The 17,873-nt window shown below is 41.5% G+C and overlaps 1 protein-coding gene across 4 annotated transcripts in view; it reads left to right on the forward strand.

Moving 5' to 3' along the window:
* wdfy4 (WDFY family member 4) overlaps positions 1–15,321 on the forward strand; it is a 67,844-nt gene extending 52,523 nt beyond the window's left edge. For all 4 annotated transcript variants that reach the window (XM_069188851.1, XM_069188853.1, XM_069188852.1 and 1 more), the window contains 15 exons: positions 417–459; positions 731–850; positions 941–1,058; positions 1,376–1,485; positions 2,777–2,930; positions 3,433–3,524; positions 5,645–5,857; positions 6,521–6,656; positions 7,807–7,964; positions 8,572–8,730; positions 9,802–9,981; positions 10,248–10,430; positions 11,166–11,262; positions 12,215–12,326; positions 14,475–15,321. In XM_069188851.1, coding sequence (XP_069044952.1) covers positions 417–459; positions 731–850; positions 941–1,058; positions 1,376–1,485; positions 2,777–2,930; positions 3,433–3,524; positions 5,645–5,857; positions 6,521–6,656; positions 7,807–7,964; positions 8,572–8,730; positions 9,802–9,981; positions 10,248–10,430; positions 11,166–11,262; positions 12,215–12,326; positions 14,475–14,541 — 1,942 coding nt within the window. In that variant the 3' untranslated portion in view covers positions 14,542–15,321. The remainder of the gene's footprint in view (positions 1–416; positions 460–730; positions 851–940; positions 1,059–1,375; positions 1,486–2,776; positions 2,931–3,432; positions 3,525–5,644; positions 5,858–6,520; positions 6,657–7,806; positions 7,965–8,571; positions 8,731–9,801; positions 9,982–10,247; positions 10,431–11,165; positions 11,263–12,214; positions 12,327–14,474) is intronic.
* The last annotated feature ends 2,552 nt before the right edge of the window (positions 15,322–17,873 follow it).

Below are 17,873 nucleotides of genomic sequence, written 5' to 3' on the forward strand. Positions count from 1 at the left end.
GTTGCTATGCAACTAGCAATGGAACTGAGTGTTGTGATGTAATCCTCTTAACTGTGTTCTAAAGTGTCGTGTATTAAAATCAGCATTCCTCTCCCTTTAATTGTTAGTCTTTTCATTTTATGAATCTATATAATGAGAAATACTGGGAATCAGCAACTGTTTAGAAATAAAAAGACGTCAATACAACATGGTATACTATGGATTAAATTATTGAACAGTCATCTTAGTCATCTTGAAGCTATCTTTCCATGGGCATACGATGATGTCATGGATCCCGAAAGTCGGAACTGTGCATTCACTCATCTTTATCACTGTGTGCCTCAAATGGGGTCTGACATTCCAGCAGTCAGCATTTAGATGCCTGAACGCTTGCATCTTATTCATAGTGCAAAAAAAAATGTATTATCTCTTTCCAGACGGAACGCAGTGGGAGAGAAGATGGTGCTTCACAAGTGGCAGGTACGACACCTGATCTGCAAAGTCAACGTGCTGGGCTGTTGCACCCCGAAGAGGAAGCATGGTTACGCCGGGGAGCAGGGCTTCTCCGCACAAAGGGGTGCGGGTGGATGCTACTGAAGCAGAAGCAGATGAGCGAGAACAATTAGCTGCCATCTACCATATGAGAGCAGAACATGCAGTGTGGCCTAGCTGTTTTGTACCCCTTCCTCACGTCTCGTGTCCTTACAGTGCGGAAAGAATACGATTTTGTTTCTTCTTTTATTGCTCACAGAAAGGGGAGATCAGTAACTTTGAATACCTCATGCACCTGAACTCCTCTGCGGGACGCACCTACAATGACCTGATGCAGTACCCCGTGTTCCCCTGGGTGCTCGCGGACTATGACTCGGAGGTGAGGGGGGGAGCGGCACAGCAGCGCCTGCAGGGGCCGCAGCCTCGCTCTGCGCCGCGGACTCTGAAACACGTTCCCCTCCTTCCGCAGAACCTGGATCTGTCTCGCCCCGGCACCTTCCGAGACCTGACCAAGCCCATGGGAGCCCAGACTGACAAAAGGAAGCAGAAGTTTATTCAGCGATATAATGAGGTTGAAAACAACGACGGTGAGCCGTTTCAATGGTTTTGATCCCCCGTGGGCCGGCCTGTCATGTGTGCTGGTGGTTAGGCAGACACAAACAACCCCACTGGTACTTGAGACGATGCTTCATAATTCTCCAAGCAGCATGAACCCCCCCCCCCAAAAAAAAAAAAAAGATTCCCTGAATGCAAGAATGAGTTTTACAAGGAATTGAGAAGAGGAGTAAATTAAACCCCACACTCCAGTGCCCTGGGGTCCATGTTCTTGCAGCGTTTGCAGTCCAGCAGGACACGAGTCTGACATCTGGGCAGCAGTCTGTATGACGTTCTGTCTCTGTTTCAGGGGACTTGTCGGCACAGTGTCACTACTGCACATTTTACTCCTCTGCAATCATTGTGGCCTCCTTTCTGGTGCGCATGGAGCCCTTCACTCAGACTTCCCTGTCTCTCCAGGTACGATCGCTCATGGGAACCGTTCGGCAGGGGTCATGAGGGGTCATAAGGACTTTTTTTTGTTTGATTTAAACTTCTGTTTATAGCCTGTCTGGTTTTAGAAAAGACGGTAGCATTGTTGTAGGTTTAGAATACCTGCCAAATTTGGAATTTGAGATTTAGCAAGCTTAACTGTTAGGAAATGCAACTGATGTGGAAAGGCACTGCACTCTCTTGGGGGATGGGCTGTCCAAATAATGCAGTTATAATGCCTCTGTGCATCAGCTACCTGGAATCTTTGTCCTTGTGTTATTTGTCTAATAAAGCAAAAAAGCAGTGAAGAAACTGAAATAAACAGATGCAGGTAAAAGAGACATTTGGAGAGTTTTCAGAAGAGAGAAGCACAATACAGTTGCAGCAGTACAAAAAAAAACGATTTTTTAATAGATTTCATTGATGAAACATAATTGTGAAAATAACCCTTTTAGATTAAATATCTGCCACTTCATCTTTCTTATGAACTGAATCCAGCACTCCTTCGGTTCTTTATAAATCCCTTCTTTTATTTGTTGTGAAAAAAAACATGATTTCAATATATATGCAAATAAATTTATTAGCATCAAAAGCATATAAAAATCAGGTTTCCTCTTTTAAAAGTATTAGATTTATACAGTGCGATCCAATTGATTAAAATAAAATGTCATGCATATTTAATAATCTGCATAAAACAATAAAGATATTAGCTGCACCACAATGTATTAGGCTGCAGAAGAATCACATTCCTCTTTGCTGTAATATCTTTAACTTGATTTGTAGCACTAACAACATTTACTATGTATATATTATTTTTATTTAATATAGGTAATCTTTTTACTGCAAATTATAGTGCTTCTCAGGAGATTACTATCAGGATTTATAAAACCTGCAAAAAATGAAAAGCTTCAATCAGCCCTTGGCAGATACAGTGATCCGCGATTAAATGTATAATGTATTTAATATTCTGCAGAGAAAAAAAAATAGCACGGTCTGATTTATTGACTTTTGCCTTTCTGTGTGGTTCTTCAGCAGTGCTCCGGGTTCCTTTTCCAAGTGAAATTCCCAAGTAACATTTCTCACAGCAAAACACTTCCCTCCATCAAAAAGTAACTGAAAAAAAAACAAAACAAGTCTGGCTTTTTCCCTGATTGTTCTGGGCAGTGCACACGCCTTTAGTGTAAAAGATCTGCGAGTGTGGGGGAGTGTGAGGCTCACCCATGTGGGGTCCCAGCAGGGGTCTGCTGGGGATGAAGGGATGTTGCCTCCTGTGTTGCAGGGGGGGAGCCTCGACGTGGCGGACAGGATGTTCCACAGTGTGAAGAAAGAGTGGGAGTCGGCCTCCAGAGACAACATGAGCGACGTCCGAGAGCTCACCCCCGAGTTCTTCTACCTGCCGGATTTTCTCGTCAACTCCAATGGCTTTGAGCTGGGTGAGTTTGCTGTCCTAAATAAAAAACAACGACATAGGCAGATACTTTATTGATCCTGTGAGGGAAATTGCCAGTGATTTGTAGCACTAACAACATTTACTATGTATATATTATTTTTATTTAATGTAGGTAATCTTTTTACTGCAAACGATCAAATCAAAAACATACATTTTTAATTAAAACAACAAAGCCAAATGAAAAATCTGACCTTGTCATCTCCTTCTGCAAGCCTCCCTTTCGGTCCTGGAGAGCCACACCTCAAGCTCAACGACCTGATGGAATCGGCTATTGACTTCAGTCGCCTCAGTGGCAACAGTTTCCAAGTTTGTTACTCAAGTTTGAGTTCCATGTAAACCCTGGAGGGCTGCGCCTGTCGGGGACCAGGGGTGAAGAGCGCTGATCTAGTTCCAGCTTGTTTACAGTGATTCATTTGACAGCTCAGATCTTCTAACACTGTATGTCTGCTTCAGCCAGAAGACTTCATATTCCCGTGTCATTTCAGGCTGCATGCAAGATGGGACCTCTCTTGGGGATGTGAAGTTGCCCCCCTGGGCGAAAGGGGATCCCCAGGAATTCATCCGGCTGCACAGGGAGGTTAGGGTCCTTTCCAGCATGCACCTCTTCCTTGCTCCTCATTCCAGAGTTTTCCGCAACGCCGCTGATGACCGCTGATTCAGTTGCTGAATGCTGCTGACTGTTTCTTTCACTACAGGAGAGTACCTTGGCCACCTCAGGCACTGTTTTCGTGACGTGAGAAGGGGCAGTGCATTTCACTTGAATACTTTCTATTTAATCACTCAGAAAGCCCAGTGATTGAGAGTGGGAATCTTTATGTGTGTGTTCTGCTCTCCGTTGTGTGCCAACGTGACGATAATGAGAAAGTATTTTTGAATTAAGACGTTATTTTTCATCCAAGTACCGTCTCTACTTGACACAGTCAAAATCTGTATTTAGGTCTCAAACTGGAAAAAAAAAGTCTTAGAGATTCTTCTTTGTCACGTGAAATGAGAATAGTTTTCCACGTCAAAGTTTGCTTCAGAATTGATAGGGAAGCAATAGTTTGTAAATCTCCAGTTGAGGACTTTATGATATTAAAGGGTTAAAGATTTCTACAAAGCTATTTTCATTAAAATAGATATTGTTGTTTTCTTGGTAGGACGCCCATTATTCTGTTTGAAGCCATTAGAAGTCATTAAAAGATAATACAGCAGTTCTGAGGGAGCGCAATATCTATAGTATCTCATAACTCCATTACTAAGGGTGCTTATTGAAAAGAATACCTTTTGTTTTCATAGTGTATCCCCGAAGGTGTATTTAGGCTGTGCTTTATCAATTAGCAGTCTAACAAAGAAACGTATATCATTCCCAGTTCTGAGAAAACAAGGTAAAAATTTTAATTTTTTTAAACAGTGAAGGAATTGTTTCCTTCTGTTTTCCTTTTAAAATTAACGGAAAAGATTAATGTTTGTTAGCTGGGTAAATGATAACATCTGTAGACAGCAGTTTTTCACTGAGAGATTAGATGAGAAGCTTGTACTAGAATACCAGTTTCACATGAAATAGTTGCTATGCTTGAGTCTGGGGATGCCAAATGGCTAGATTTCTTTCTTTGTAGCATTTGATTTGGAATGCTCTTACTGTATATTGTCCTGTCTTTGCTTTGACGTTGTGGTCAATGTGTTTGTCAGAAACTGGACAAGTCCAGAAATCCATAACTATGTGATCCCCTCTCTGAGTCTGATAGTGGAGTCCTGACGTTATCCCTGTATTAGTTCATGTGGTTGATTTGTTAGTGCTTCCATATATAAGCTGTTATATCGGAGTCTCTAGGCCTGACAGGAGGCTAGGCCCCCATGCAGAGAGTGAAGGGAGGAACAGCTGCACTGGTGGGGTTGGGGTGCAGAGGGGATGATTGAGGTGAAGAGAGGGTTCCTTGGGGAATTCATGGTGTTCGGGAAAAGCCTTCAGGAACGATAGGGCAGCGTGAGGTGAGAGTGAACTTGGTTCCTGTCATTGCAGCTGAGCATTCGCCCCATTTACACACTTGAAGAGGCTTTTTTTAAACCATTACCTCAAAGCCACATGTTAGAGGTCAGGGCCCTGGCTGCTCGGAGCCTGCCCTGAAAGCATAGTGTACAAGCATCGAACCTGGGACCCCAGAGATGTCAGGCTGCAGCACTGACCTCCGTGACAGCAAGCCATTGTATTGAATCCTGTAGTGTAAATCATTCTGGTTTCTCACTTTTCTGTCCCCTTCCCTCTGGTAAGCATTATAGGAGCATAAAATCACGAACCTCAAGATTCAGAGACCGTTTCTTCCTGCCAGCTGTCAGATTACTGAACTCTACCCCGACCACTGGCTCACACTGATGTTTTTTTTTTTCTCTTCTCGCACTGCTTGTCCGACTTGTTTTTTTTTAAGTTGTATGTGATTTAACTTGTTGTTGCTGCTGTTCTGTGTTTAGGTTTTAGGTGATTCCTTCATGTCTTTGTATCAGAGCATACATGCAACTAAGCATTTCATTGCACTTGTGCGTATGACAAACAAAACTGAACCGAGCAAGTGGGACACTGTGTTGAACATAAAATCTACGGTATATGTTTACATAACGTCAGGTGCCATTTAAATGAGTGAAATACTCCTCCACAGCAATATCATCAAAGAAATGTGTCTGTGCCGTGACTGAAGCAGCTGGTGGATCGTGTGCTTTCAGGCTTTGGAGAGCAACTACGTCAGTGCCCACCTGCACCACTGGATTGACCTGATCTTTGGCTACAAGCAGCAGGGTCCCAGCGCCGTGGAATCGGTCAACACCTTCCACCCCTACTTCTATGCCGAGAGGCTGGATGCGGAGAGCATGAAAGACCCACTAAAGAAGAGCACCATCCTTGGCTTCGTCAGTAACTTCGGACAAATACCGAAGCAGGTAGCAACACCTTTGGTTTGGTTTTTTTTCCGATGCGTCTCAGGATTGGTGAAAAGTAACGTCTTCCCTTATTGACCAGTCAGATGTCTGCGTAGTCAGTGGTGTACAAATGCTATGAGGACACACGCCACTGCCTGCTCATCGAATCACTGAGAATCCTGGAGTGAAACACTCATCAATACAACGTTGTTGTTCCCCTGTCGCTATTATTATTTCACTTTTTGCTTTGTACCCAAGACTCCATCTTTCCTGTGATGACATATCCACCCTGTTAGGAACCAATCAGACAAACCTACTTAACGCATGTCTTTAATTGTATTCGCACACTTTAAAAAAACACTAGTTCCATTGTCATCATTCTTGCTGTTATTGTGATTTTTCGCGCCCTGCGAAACACAACATGTAATGGCATTAAGTTAAGCCTCTGTGGCAGCTCCTTTACTGTGAGTGCAGCAGAATATTGTCTCTTCGCAGTCGTTACAGTAATGCTTTTCAGTGCTAATAAGCAGACCGTTCCTGTTGACCATGTTTAGCTAAATTTTTACCTTGTGTTAAATAATAGATTACGTTACACGAAACACTGCCATCTGTCTTCATCCGTTGCGGTCAGCGAGGCAGTGATCCCGCGATAAATACTGATAAAGACAATTGCTTGGCCTTCAGCTTTTCACCAAGCCTCATCCTCCGCGCGCTGGGCAGCCGAAGGGCTCCTCCGCCAGAGAGGTGCCTGGGTCCACACAGACGCAACCCTTCTTCCTCGGCCTCGACAAGCTGAAGCCCTCTCTCCAGCCTCTGAAAGGTATTCCGCAGAAACGGGGCTCTGCTGTTATTATTTCCAGAAATAAATGCAAGCGAAGAACCCACTAGTGCTTAATCATTCTTTGTCACCGTTATATTTTATCCCTTTTCTCAATTATTATATCTAAGATGCAGCACAGCCCATGGGGAGCAATAGCAAAGCAAGAGAAGATGCTGGCTAGACTTTTTACGGGATCGTTTTCCTAGGCAGAGAGAGCAGGCATCCTATTTGTTAGAACTATCTTGATGATGCCGCAACTGATGCTTATTTAATAATCTGAATATCCCAGAAGGATTTCTCCTGAAAATGAGATGAATTTCTTTCAGCTCTGTGGGTACTCGTCTCCATGCTACATTTCAGTCCATCACTCAGTCAAATAGGCAGATAAACCTGCACGGCAATCAGAGGTTTTGGGTTCCTGTGCAAACTGTAAGCTGGGACAGTGCTTAATCACCCCAAGTCTGTAGTGGACAAAATTGATTTTGTGGTGTTTACGCCTCAGTAGCTCAATTATTTAGTTGCAATTACGGTAATGAACTGAATGGGAGCACTGCGTTTTATCTCATTGCTCAAATCTGCTTCTTGCCGTTGTTTTCTGATAGGCACGTTCAGGCTTCGGAGAGGCCTGTTATGAACTGTTTACTTAATACATTCCAGGCAAACTGGAATTTGCTTCCTGTTTCGCGAAGTCCCCTTTATCACCAGCAAATCCACTGGAAGCTGGTACATCAAGGTAGTTGGCACCATGCGAAGAGCGCGCTCAGGCCTCTGCCCATGTCTCTGCCCAGGTGTACTCAGGCTGTACTCTTCCCCTCTGTGAGAGAGGATCGGGCTGCTTGTGACCAATGTGCTGCCGAGCTCCTGGCCGTCCTTCTTGGGGACGACGCTCAGTTTGCCACCAATCGTCAAAAATCTGCCTTAAGCAGATGGACAAAGGCTGTCACAACCTTAGAATGCATTCAGTTGCGACACTTTCCTCTTTGTGGAAAGAACTGTGGCCAGGTTTGTAGTAGTGTAAACTCTGGGGCAGCATAGTCACTTTCTCTCCTCTTCATAACCTTGCTCAATGAGCCCTTTGTTGCGAACAATTTTTCACTGGTGTTAGAAATGGCAGCTGATCACAGTCCGTTATCCCCCCTGTGCCGTTCAGAACTGATCAAGGGCCCAGTGGGACACATCGTCTGCGGAGAGAAAGAGCTGCTTGCCGTGGAGAAGAACAAGCTCCTCATGCCAACGCTTGGGAACATCTTCTTCGCCTGGGGGTTTAATGACAACACCTGCGCTTTTGGGAGCGTTGTTTCAGAAAAGGTGCCTCTGCTCTTTACGCGGGAAGCTTATCTTTAGCTCAGCGTTTGTTCTGATGCTGATTTGAAATCTAAAACACAGGAAACATATTGTACTGCATCTTGTGTTGTCTAGCCTCAGACCAAGATAACATAATATCATCAGGTTCCTACAAGAAGAATCCGAGCTAAGAGAGCACTGTCTCTTTTGGTCCAGCTAAAGGAGCTTTGATATTTGGGGATCTCACTCTTATAAATGGTCGTAACTGTTGCCGTGCCGGTATTGGCCAAAAGTATTGGAAAGTGACAGTGGCAGAGCAACTTTTCTACATTCAGATACAATGATTCCCGTCTTGTTTTGAACACCAAAAAATGGTGTTTTGTTTTAATGCAAGATTTTTGCATTAATCTGTCATTTAAACACTAGTCACTTGAGAACAAATTCCGTAGAAGCACTTTTATACAGCCTCTCATTTACTGGAGCACCTTACTCAAGAGTGCAACAGCAGCACACCTCCTGGAATTCGAAACCCTTTGGAGTCCAGAGCCCTGACTACTGCTGCCCTGTTTATGGGTAGTGTGCTCCAGTGCTTGCAATATGTGCAATGTTGTCTTCCCTGCTCTCTTGACAGGTCTTTGCCATCAGCGAGAGCCCGACAGACTGGGGGGAGTGCCTGTGTGCTGCCTGGCCTACTCAGAGTGTGCTCCTCACCGCGGGCAGCAGCACTGTCGTCTGCGTGTGGGACGTGGCGCTCAGCAAGAACAGCCTCAAACACATGAAGTTAAAACAGGTCGGTTTCTCTGGCGTTCCCTTCCAACCCTTTTGTCTTGGAAGCATCTTCATTTGAAGGATGGAAATTGTCTTTCTTGCTGACAAGGTAATTTGTGGGCTGGTGGAAACAGACCCTTACTTGTCATTACTGGCATGTATGTTAACATGCGTTAAATCTTTCTAAAACATTCTAAAAATGTAATAAAAACATGACTTGAAACTTTTGATATGCATTGATAGTATCATCTCTTAATGAAATAGATTTCAACACAACATTCTCAGTGTAAGGAACTGAGAGTTGATCTACAGTGTTCCCTAATGTTACATATCTTCAGTTCTATTTAATATCCTGTTTCATGGATATTGAAAGAGTAATGTCTTCTGAGATGACACTCTAAGATCAAGGTTTTTCCTTGCAGAAATTCCACTACAATGTAAATAAACCTTTTTAAAAATGCACACTTTTCCAGGGAGCTGAAGTCCTGATGTGTTGTGTACATGTTTTTTTTAGCATTTGCAATTTGTTTGCTATTTAAAATATTGTACATAGATTATGAATTACTCATTGGTTACTTACTACACAAAAATCAAATACTAAAGTACAATATTGCAGAAACAGTGCTGTACAGCACACATTATTTTAGCTTGTTTAGTGCCGGGTACTTAATATTACATTTAGTATGGTACGTGTTTAATGAGATATGTTGGAAGTCAGAATATTATAAGTTGAAGAGTTCGATGATCTATTGTATTGTAAAGGTGGTGAAAGGGTCAATGGTCCCAAATTCCCAATGATTCGCTCTCTTCTACCTTTCTGACTCTGTCTGGGCTACTTGGCAAGAGCAGATTCAGGCAGGCACCTTCCCTTAGGCTGTGCTCTGACAAGCTGGGAACAAAGCCATCATTCGCCATGCCAGCCATTTCAATGTCGCCATTTGTGCTCCCTGCTGGTCTGTCCCAGTCCACGTGAAGAAAATTAAAGTCCCCCATTATGAACGCATCCTCGCTACATGTCACACATCCTTGACTGCCAGGTTCCAAACTTATTGATCAAAGTTAAATCTTCATGTTTCTGCCCTTGTGTTCTCAGACTCTGTATGGACACACAGATGCAGTGACCTGCCTGGCTGTCTCAGTGCCTTTCGGTGTTATTGTCAGTGGGTCGCTGGACAAGACGTGCATTGTGTGGGACTTTGAGGAGCTCAGCTACGTCACTCAGCTGCCAGGACACAGTGCAGGGCTGTCGACGGTGGCCATCAACGATTTAACTGTAAGGATCTCATCCATTTAAAACCTTAGCCGACATATGGCCACTAGTCAATAAACATTTACAACGGGGCGGGGGGGTCTAGAGTGTTTCTGGGTAACTGAAAAATCAGTTCACAACAAACTGGGCCCAACTCACAAGTGTGCATTGGTTTGTTGATCAACGTGAGGGATCTGGAATTATAGAGTTAGATATTGTATTAGATTGTGAATTTCTTCTTTATCATCATATCAAGAATGACACATTAATGTGACCTCCTCCTTGCACAGGGTGAGATTGTGTCCTGTGCAGGGACGTATCTTTACCTTTGGACTCCGAGGGGGCAGCTCCTGTCCTGGATCAACTCCATCTGCGAGCCGGAGGGGGGGATTCTGTGCTGTTGCTTTACACAGAGGAACGAGTGGGACTCCAGAAATGTCATAGTGACTGGCTGTGCTGATGGGATTGTACGGGTAAGAGCTGGACTGGGGAATCACAGCGGAAAACTGAAATATGTTGCGGCAGGGCTTTTGTCGAAGCTTGTCATTGGAAAGGAGAGCACTCAGTTCTTCCCTTGGCAATTAAATAGTTCCTGTTTGACCTGATATCAAGAGAAAGGTCTCCTTTCGGGCTGGGATCAACTACAAACTGTGAACGCCTTCACAGATAAAATATTCAACTAGCAATTGCAAGACATGATAACTGAACATGGAATTACTTTTCAGTACCTGATGCTGTTTGTAACCCTAGTGCATATTGGATGAAGCATGAAGTTTCTGGTTACAAGACATTGGCACTGTGGCAGTAAAATCTCTTCATTTGTGACATGAAGAGAAAGCCCATTTGAAAGGAATCTACAGCGGCCTTTTTAATTTATCTTTTTGCTATTGTAATTTTTCAGAAAACTGTCCAATACCTCCAGCCCAATACTACTGCAGAAACTTATAAAGAAAATATATTGGCAATTACAGTATAGTTTGTCAAGCTTATGTTTAAATGCATATTGATATATGGGAACTAGATTATATAACATAATATACAGGTAATACCATAAGTTCAGTTGAAATGCAGTTATTTAAATGCAGTTATTACATCGAAAAGGTTTCTAAATTAGGCATCAAACTGGCCACCTACATCAGCAGCCTGTGTATTTGATTTATGATTTTATCTCTCGGGTGAATTATGTTTGAATTTTGTTCCCCATATAGTTATGGAAGACTGAATATGTGAAAGCACAATTACCAGCACATCATCTCCAGGCACCCTCTCCAGGGCACTCACCGGCTTCAGCTCCAGAGGAGAGAGGTCACATTAATATACTTCACATTAACTGTGGCTAGGGACCAGAGTTATCAGAGACCGTTTCTCCTTTTTCCATTATTCCTAACATCTTTCTTCCTTCTGACATGTTGCAATTGCTGGTGACTGTCCCAGCGATTTCTGGGAGCTCCTGCAGGACTGTATCCTCTGATATGTAGAACTGCTTCATTATTTGGCAGCTTGTGACATTCATGCAAGTCTAAAACTTTATAAGTACCAGTGTACCCTCTTCTCAGGTGTTGAAGTAACAGTACAGAAGTTTGTTGATTATACACATTTTCAAGGATTTTTTTTCCCCCAAAAAAATTGTTAAGCTTGAATATTAAATGAAACACATTTTCAATCTACTTTAGTACTCAAGAAACAAGGAACAAGAAAAGAAGATACAGATATGAATTGAAAATTGCAAGAACAGGCTTATGATTCTATACATTTTAGGTTATTCTGATTGAAGCGTTAGGTATATGAAAAACAGGATTAAAAAAGTTTTCTCTTGCTGCAAAGCTGCTTATGAGTTTAATGAAATCTGCACTTAAGTATGATACTGATTTTTAAGTGTTGAGCTGTAAGTTTGATTGTGCAAGGGATTTGAATAAAAGTTCATAATGTTTGTGCCAGTTGTACACAGCATTAAGCCTAGCTGCAAGGGATTGTGGGGCAAGTTATTAAACATAAAGCCAGTAAACACTGATGAGCAATTCTGCTGAACTAGGCATGCAATTTAGAAAGCAATAATACCCAAATCCAATTTAGCACACATTGGTTACAGCACTGCGTCAGCGCATATAAGTATCACAATGTACAAATTAAATTGGGACAACCCCTCTTGTAACAGCTAAGGCTTATATTAGATGTATTTTTCTCAATTTAACAACATGCTGACCATAAATAAAAGCAGCTTCTAATTCTTGCTCGTCTTTGTTTTCTAACACATCAGGTAAAGAGTGGGAGAAGCACCTTGTTCTCTGTCGTGAGCTGAACAGGAGCCAGATGGCTTCTCGTAAACGCTACAGAAATAATCCTGCAGTCACAGCCCTGGCTATATCAAGGTAATATTTCACGCAAATTCGAATTTTCCTTTTGCTACAACAAAAACAGTAGTCACAGTAAAAACAACATTAATAATAGAAATAAAGATAATAAGATTGACATGATACTTAGAGTCCAGTAGAGGGCATTGTACCAGAAAAAATCTTCACTTTATCTCTTCATGTTGCTGAGTAATAGATTCTCAGTGCGCCGTGTTCTATAAAATTATCCAGATTATCACCACAGTTACTGGGATCATCTGTTATTATTATAAGGTGCAGCTCTCCATGTGTCATCTTATCTCCTGTAAATAATTTAATTTTATTTAATAGATTTACTGTATTTACTATATGCATACAACATATTTTTTTAATTGGGCTGTATTTACCTTTGAAATATGTAAAGAGCTCACAAATATATGCATATTGTTGAATACTTATTGCATATACTGTACAATGAGAGTAAAAAAAGTATAAAACGGAAATCAAGTGGTACATTACTGTTATTTTTTTAAATTTGATTAAAGAGAAAAGGCTAGGATTTGGAACTCTGTGAACCAGTTCCAACCATTTTCTGGTGAGATGCTAATTTGATAAAGAAACATCTAAGAATTGTGTCCCTCCCACAGTATCTGCTTTCCAGCCCTGCAATGTACTTTACAAATAACACCCTTCCTGGGGAGTTATTTCGGTGTCAAATTCCTCTGACAAGTTTCTCTTCCAATCCAAAGACACTTTAAAGGGGAACTGCAAGGCTATTTTTATATTTCGGGGTTAGAAAGAATCAGCATTGATGAGTGCATTTCAAACCACAATGAAAGTAAAATGCAAAGGAACAAGTAAAGCTTCATTCCATGCTGAAAAGAGAAAAAAAGAAACACAACATGACACTCAACACAAGGTGACCTGAAGAAGGCTCCACAGCCGAAACGTTGCGTTTCTTTTCTTTTTTTTTTCAGCATGGAATAAACCTTTACTTGTTCCTTTGCAGCCTACGCATGCTGATGCAGCTCCCTACTTGGAACTATGAAAATAAAATGTACATTGTAATGTGGAAAACAACCAATTAACATCACAAATCAGATTAAATTTGCAGTGCCACATTCTGCATTTCCGATCTTGTGCTTAATTTGGAATTTGTAAAATTTTGCGATATAGTCGATGAATTTATTTTTTTACCGAGATTAAATAACCTTTTCTGAGAAACTGGGATTGCAGTTCCTCTTTAGGGTGTGTGCTTCCGTGCAGATAGCTCAGCACTGTGGCACAGATATGGCCAGTCTGATTCTGCTATCAGTGCATCTGTGGGACTTTGTGCTCCCCTTGCACACATTCAGCTTGACAGTAGTCAACATTGAAAGGGTTAAAAGCTGCACATTCTGGTGGAGAAGTCGGGGCATTACATGTCTTTGGGCTTTAAAACATTTTTCAACCACAGATTCCAATAAAGTGTACCGCCATCAAGGCTTATTAAAAAAAGTTCTCATGGGGTGATGTTTAGGAAGGTGTCTTTTTAAAAATACCAGCCTCTGAATCAAGCTAAACTACCCAGACCTAGCTAATCCTTTTCTGCAAAATGGTCAACACAGGTCATGAGTGATTAGGAAGTATTGGCTGAGAAAGCAGATGGTGTTCTTACATTGTAACCAGCAGCAGATAGATTTTGCTGTAAAGGGCAACTTCAAAACCATTACCCTCCGGGATTATTACTGAAGAAATGGAACAATAAACACGATCTATACATGTTGCCGTCACCTGTTACCCCTGCGTTCGCTCACTTCCTTGCGCACCGGATGAGCTCGTGTGAATGCCCCTGAGGACAGGTCGCAACTGGCTGAGGTGCGGAAGAGTTCACTTTATCTCAGCCATGAGCTGTGGCTCTGTGGCTCAGGATCTGCGCTTGTGGCTGGAAGGTTGCCGGTTCAAATCCCGCAGCTGCCAGAGGAATCCTTCTCCTTTGGGCCCCTGAGCAAGGCCCTTAACCCCAACTGCTCCAGGGGTGCTCTATAAATGGCTGACTCTGCGTTCTGAAGCCCAGCTCTCCCTGTCTGTGTGACTCATGGAGAGCAAGCTTGGGTATGCGAAAAGACAAATTCCTAATGCAAGAAATTGTATATGGCCAACAGAGTGATTATCTTATATCTTATATATCTTACCTTTCTCTTCCAGGACTCACAATACCCTGCTGGTAGGGGATGCCTGGGGGCGCGTGCACAGCTGGGCCTGCGAGCTGTAGAGCCAGCCAGCGCGACCTGACGCCGCCCTCTTCACAAGCTGGCACAGGGGACAGCCCCTCTTCTACTGCAGCGCTGGAGCTCAGAGGGGTCTTAGAATTTATTCTAATGGCCAGACTGCTGTAGACTGGATCATCCTAGATCATGGAGCGCGTCCTTTCTTGAATGCGCTCTGGAAAAGTGGAAAGAAAGACAAAAAAACTGAATCCTGTTGGCTTATGAAACTGAAGAGGCTGCAGTTTGTCTCAGGGCTGTTCTACAGTAGGCCACTGGCTTGTGAATGTTTAGCCGAAAGAGTGTTTATTTTATAAACATTCATCTGGTTCAGTTTCAGAGCCACATGTCGGAATATCATTTATTATTTTTGATATAAATTCTGTTTTAAGGATTTTTTTTTGTCTCTACCCAATAGACTGATGATTTATGTCCTTGTTCTCTGGAGGAGTACATGTGCCTCACGGTCTGGGCTGCAGGTTTCTGTTAATAATTAATTATAATAACAATTCCTTACATTTATATAATTCATTTCATCCCAAAGAATCCCAGTCTGTTCTGAGGCTCACGTACAGTAAATGTTTCTTTGTGTTATTTTTGGATCTAAAATGTTGGTAGAGTAGTCAATTACTTTTTTCATTCATTCTTTTGGGTTAGAATACAGTAAACAGTAAAAAGTGTCTTTATTTTGCTAAAATATCAGATTTTTTCATCATATTTGATTCAGTCTGTACATAAAATAAATGGCTTGCCCTTGTTATCAAATGTAAATAAATACTTTACGGACATTTGCTGCTGTATGTATGTAAAATCTTTATGTTCTGATTAAGTTATTAATCGGTGAAATGGTAAAGGTGTTTGTGGCTTAGTGTCCAACACATCTTTGGCCACCAGATGGCCTTTCTCTTAACACAGTCAAACCTTGGCTTTTATTGTTGATTTGTAGCCTCTCAGGTTCTTTTTTCTGGTCAACACTTGCCCTGAAATACATTACTATCATAGTACCTTTTCTTCCTGATGAAACCAAATACCTTTGGACTTTTTCATTTTATAGCAAATGAAATGTTCATACAGGTTTAACAGAAAACTATTCACTATAGCTATATAATTACTTTCACCTACATATGTATATGTGAAATCCTCTGCATGTGTTAAAGATTGGTTTGCTAGGTTATGTTTCTGTTTTCTGGTGCCAGAAATGTACAAGAATAATCTGTCTGGAATTGAGTATGACCTCTTTTAATTATTGTGAGTCCACGGCCACAACTAAAGAACACGTTTTTCTTCCTTGTTTTAAAAATGATTAGCATTTTGATTAATAAACGTCCAGGCATTTGTGTTTTACAATAGATTACTACAGATACTCAATCTTTAGACAATTGATGAGGGGCACTACTGTTAAAATAAATGCCCTAAATAATTTAACTAGAGGCCCCATATTTATATTGCATAACTGATTATCATCTTTTCTTTTACTGTAACTCGCAAGGAAGGCCTATGTGAGTACAATATTCTTTGTAAATTTGGATTGTTCTATCAATACCTTCAGATCTCAGTAGGACCAAGTCAATAAAGACAAGATGACAAGTTTGACAGGATGACAAGATGCTTATTTAAAATGCTAGCGTTCAATGAATGTCATACAACAGCTTGCTGGAAACAGAACACTTCATTGGAGAAGTGGAATTAAAGAACGATACTTCAGTGGAAGGATTAAAAACATTTTATGGTATCTGCAGATATTTAAGAACTCCTTTAACCTTCAGGCAAATATAATTTACTAAGAACTGCTAATAATACAAAGTGCATCCCCAAATCAATGGCTTCACTTTATGTTTTATAGCTGGGACCACACATTCAGAGTGACATGTTTCACTGATGGCATCAATTTAGGTTTCATTGTTTAAATAAGTTCTGTATGTTGTGTATTGTATCTATGGGTTCATACTGCAATTACATATCCATGTCTTCATGTGAGACAGCTGCTATCCATTATATTGTTACAGGCTGAGGTAGGTAACAAAGGAGGTGTTTACAACTATCTGCTCGTAATAATACGAAGGTCAAATTGTTACTGTTTCTTCAATTTGGTTTGAAGGCCTGATCTTACTAAATGCAGGGTCCATTTCAGATAGGCGATGTTCATTATTTCTACACAAGAGCCAACTAGTAACAAGTAGCAGAACAGTAAAACAGTAGAGGATTTATTTTTTGTCAGTAAGGATTTATTTTTAGCTTTTCACAATTTAGAAGTTTGTTATTTATTGTTTATTGAAGGAGGCCCTGGATATAACTAGTACACACAGAAAAAGAAGGTTCTTTATATGGACTGATATTTCTGTAACGTAAAAATAAATTCTCAAAGCCGGCGAACAGCGGCTGTGCCTGTTGCTTTGTGTTGTCTCAGTGGTCACTCTGAAAAACAAATCATTTTGCACTAGTCAATCCGAAGAAGTCATTGATCTCCCAAAGAGAGGAACTAAATTAGCACTCTGTTACAAAATCAGGAATTTTAAATGCCTCTCCCGAGCAGAATAGAGGAAAAGAGAGAAAAATTACACATTCTCTACAGAATGGCAATGTGAAGATATCGATCTGTTTGTTTATAATTACATTTAATAGTGTTTAACATTGGAGAAATAGTCAGTGTTCTAGACTAGGACGTTGGGAGTTCAGATCATGCCTGGGATGCTGCTGTTGTACTCACCAGCATATTCACTCAAAGCTCCAACAAGTATAGTGCAACATAAATGGATCTCCAGGTCATCATTGCAAATAGGAATTACTGTAGCTCTCATTTGGCAGAAATGGTTAAATATAGGGTTAAATTAAAAACTAAATTACACAGTCATACATTTTTGGATGTTGTTGTGCAAATATGGAGTTCAGATTGCATCTCTTGTTGTACCCTTGTGTTTGAATGCTAATCTATTTCTTGGCCCACACCAGCAAGATGAGAACACCACATCTTTCAAAGCACGCACTTTGAAGCAGACAGCAGAGCATTCACCGCAAGTGAAACAATTACACAGCCTTTGCTAATAGTGCCCGGATGAACAGGCACTCAGCCTGGGGGTGGTGCTGGTGTACTGTGATCTGAGGACCCACAATACTCCACCCTGACAGCCTTGTCCGTGTTACTTCCTAAGAAGCACCAATCACAGACAGCTAGGGGCACAGCCTAGATCTGAACTGGCACCTACCAGGATGAAGGACAGCCTTCACACAACAGAGCTGCTCCAGGCTCTACAGCAGCTTCCAGACTCTTGGCCCATTCCTAACTCTAGGGGAATGTTACGTAATTAGCCACATGAGACCTTTATTTGAAGCCTGTTTGAAA

This window comes from Lepisosteus oculatus, chromosome 4 (genome assembly GCF_040954835.1).
Source record: "Lepisosteus oculatus isolate fLepOcu1 chromosome 4, fLepOcu1.hap2, whole genome shotgun sequence".
NCBI classification, from domain to species: Eukaryota; Metazoa; Chordata; class Actinopteri; order Semionotiformes; family Lepisosteidae; genus Lepisosteus; species Lepisosteus oculatus.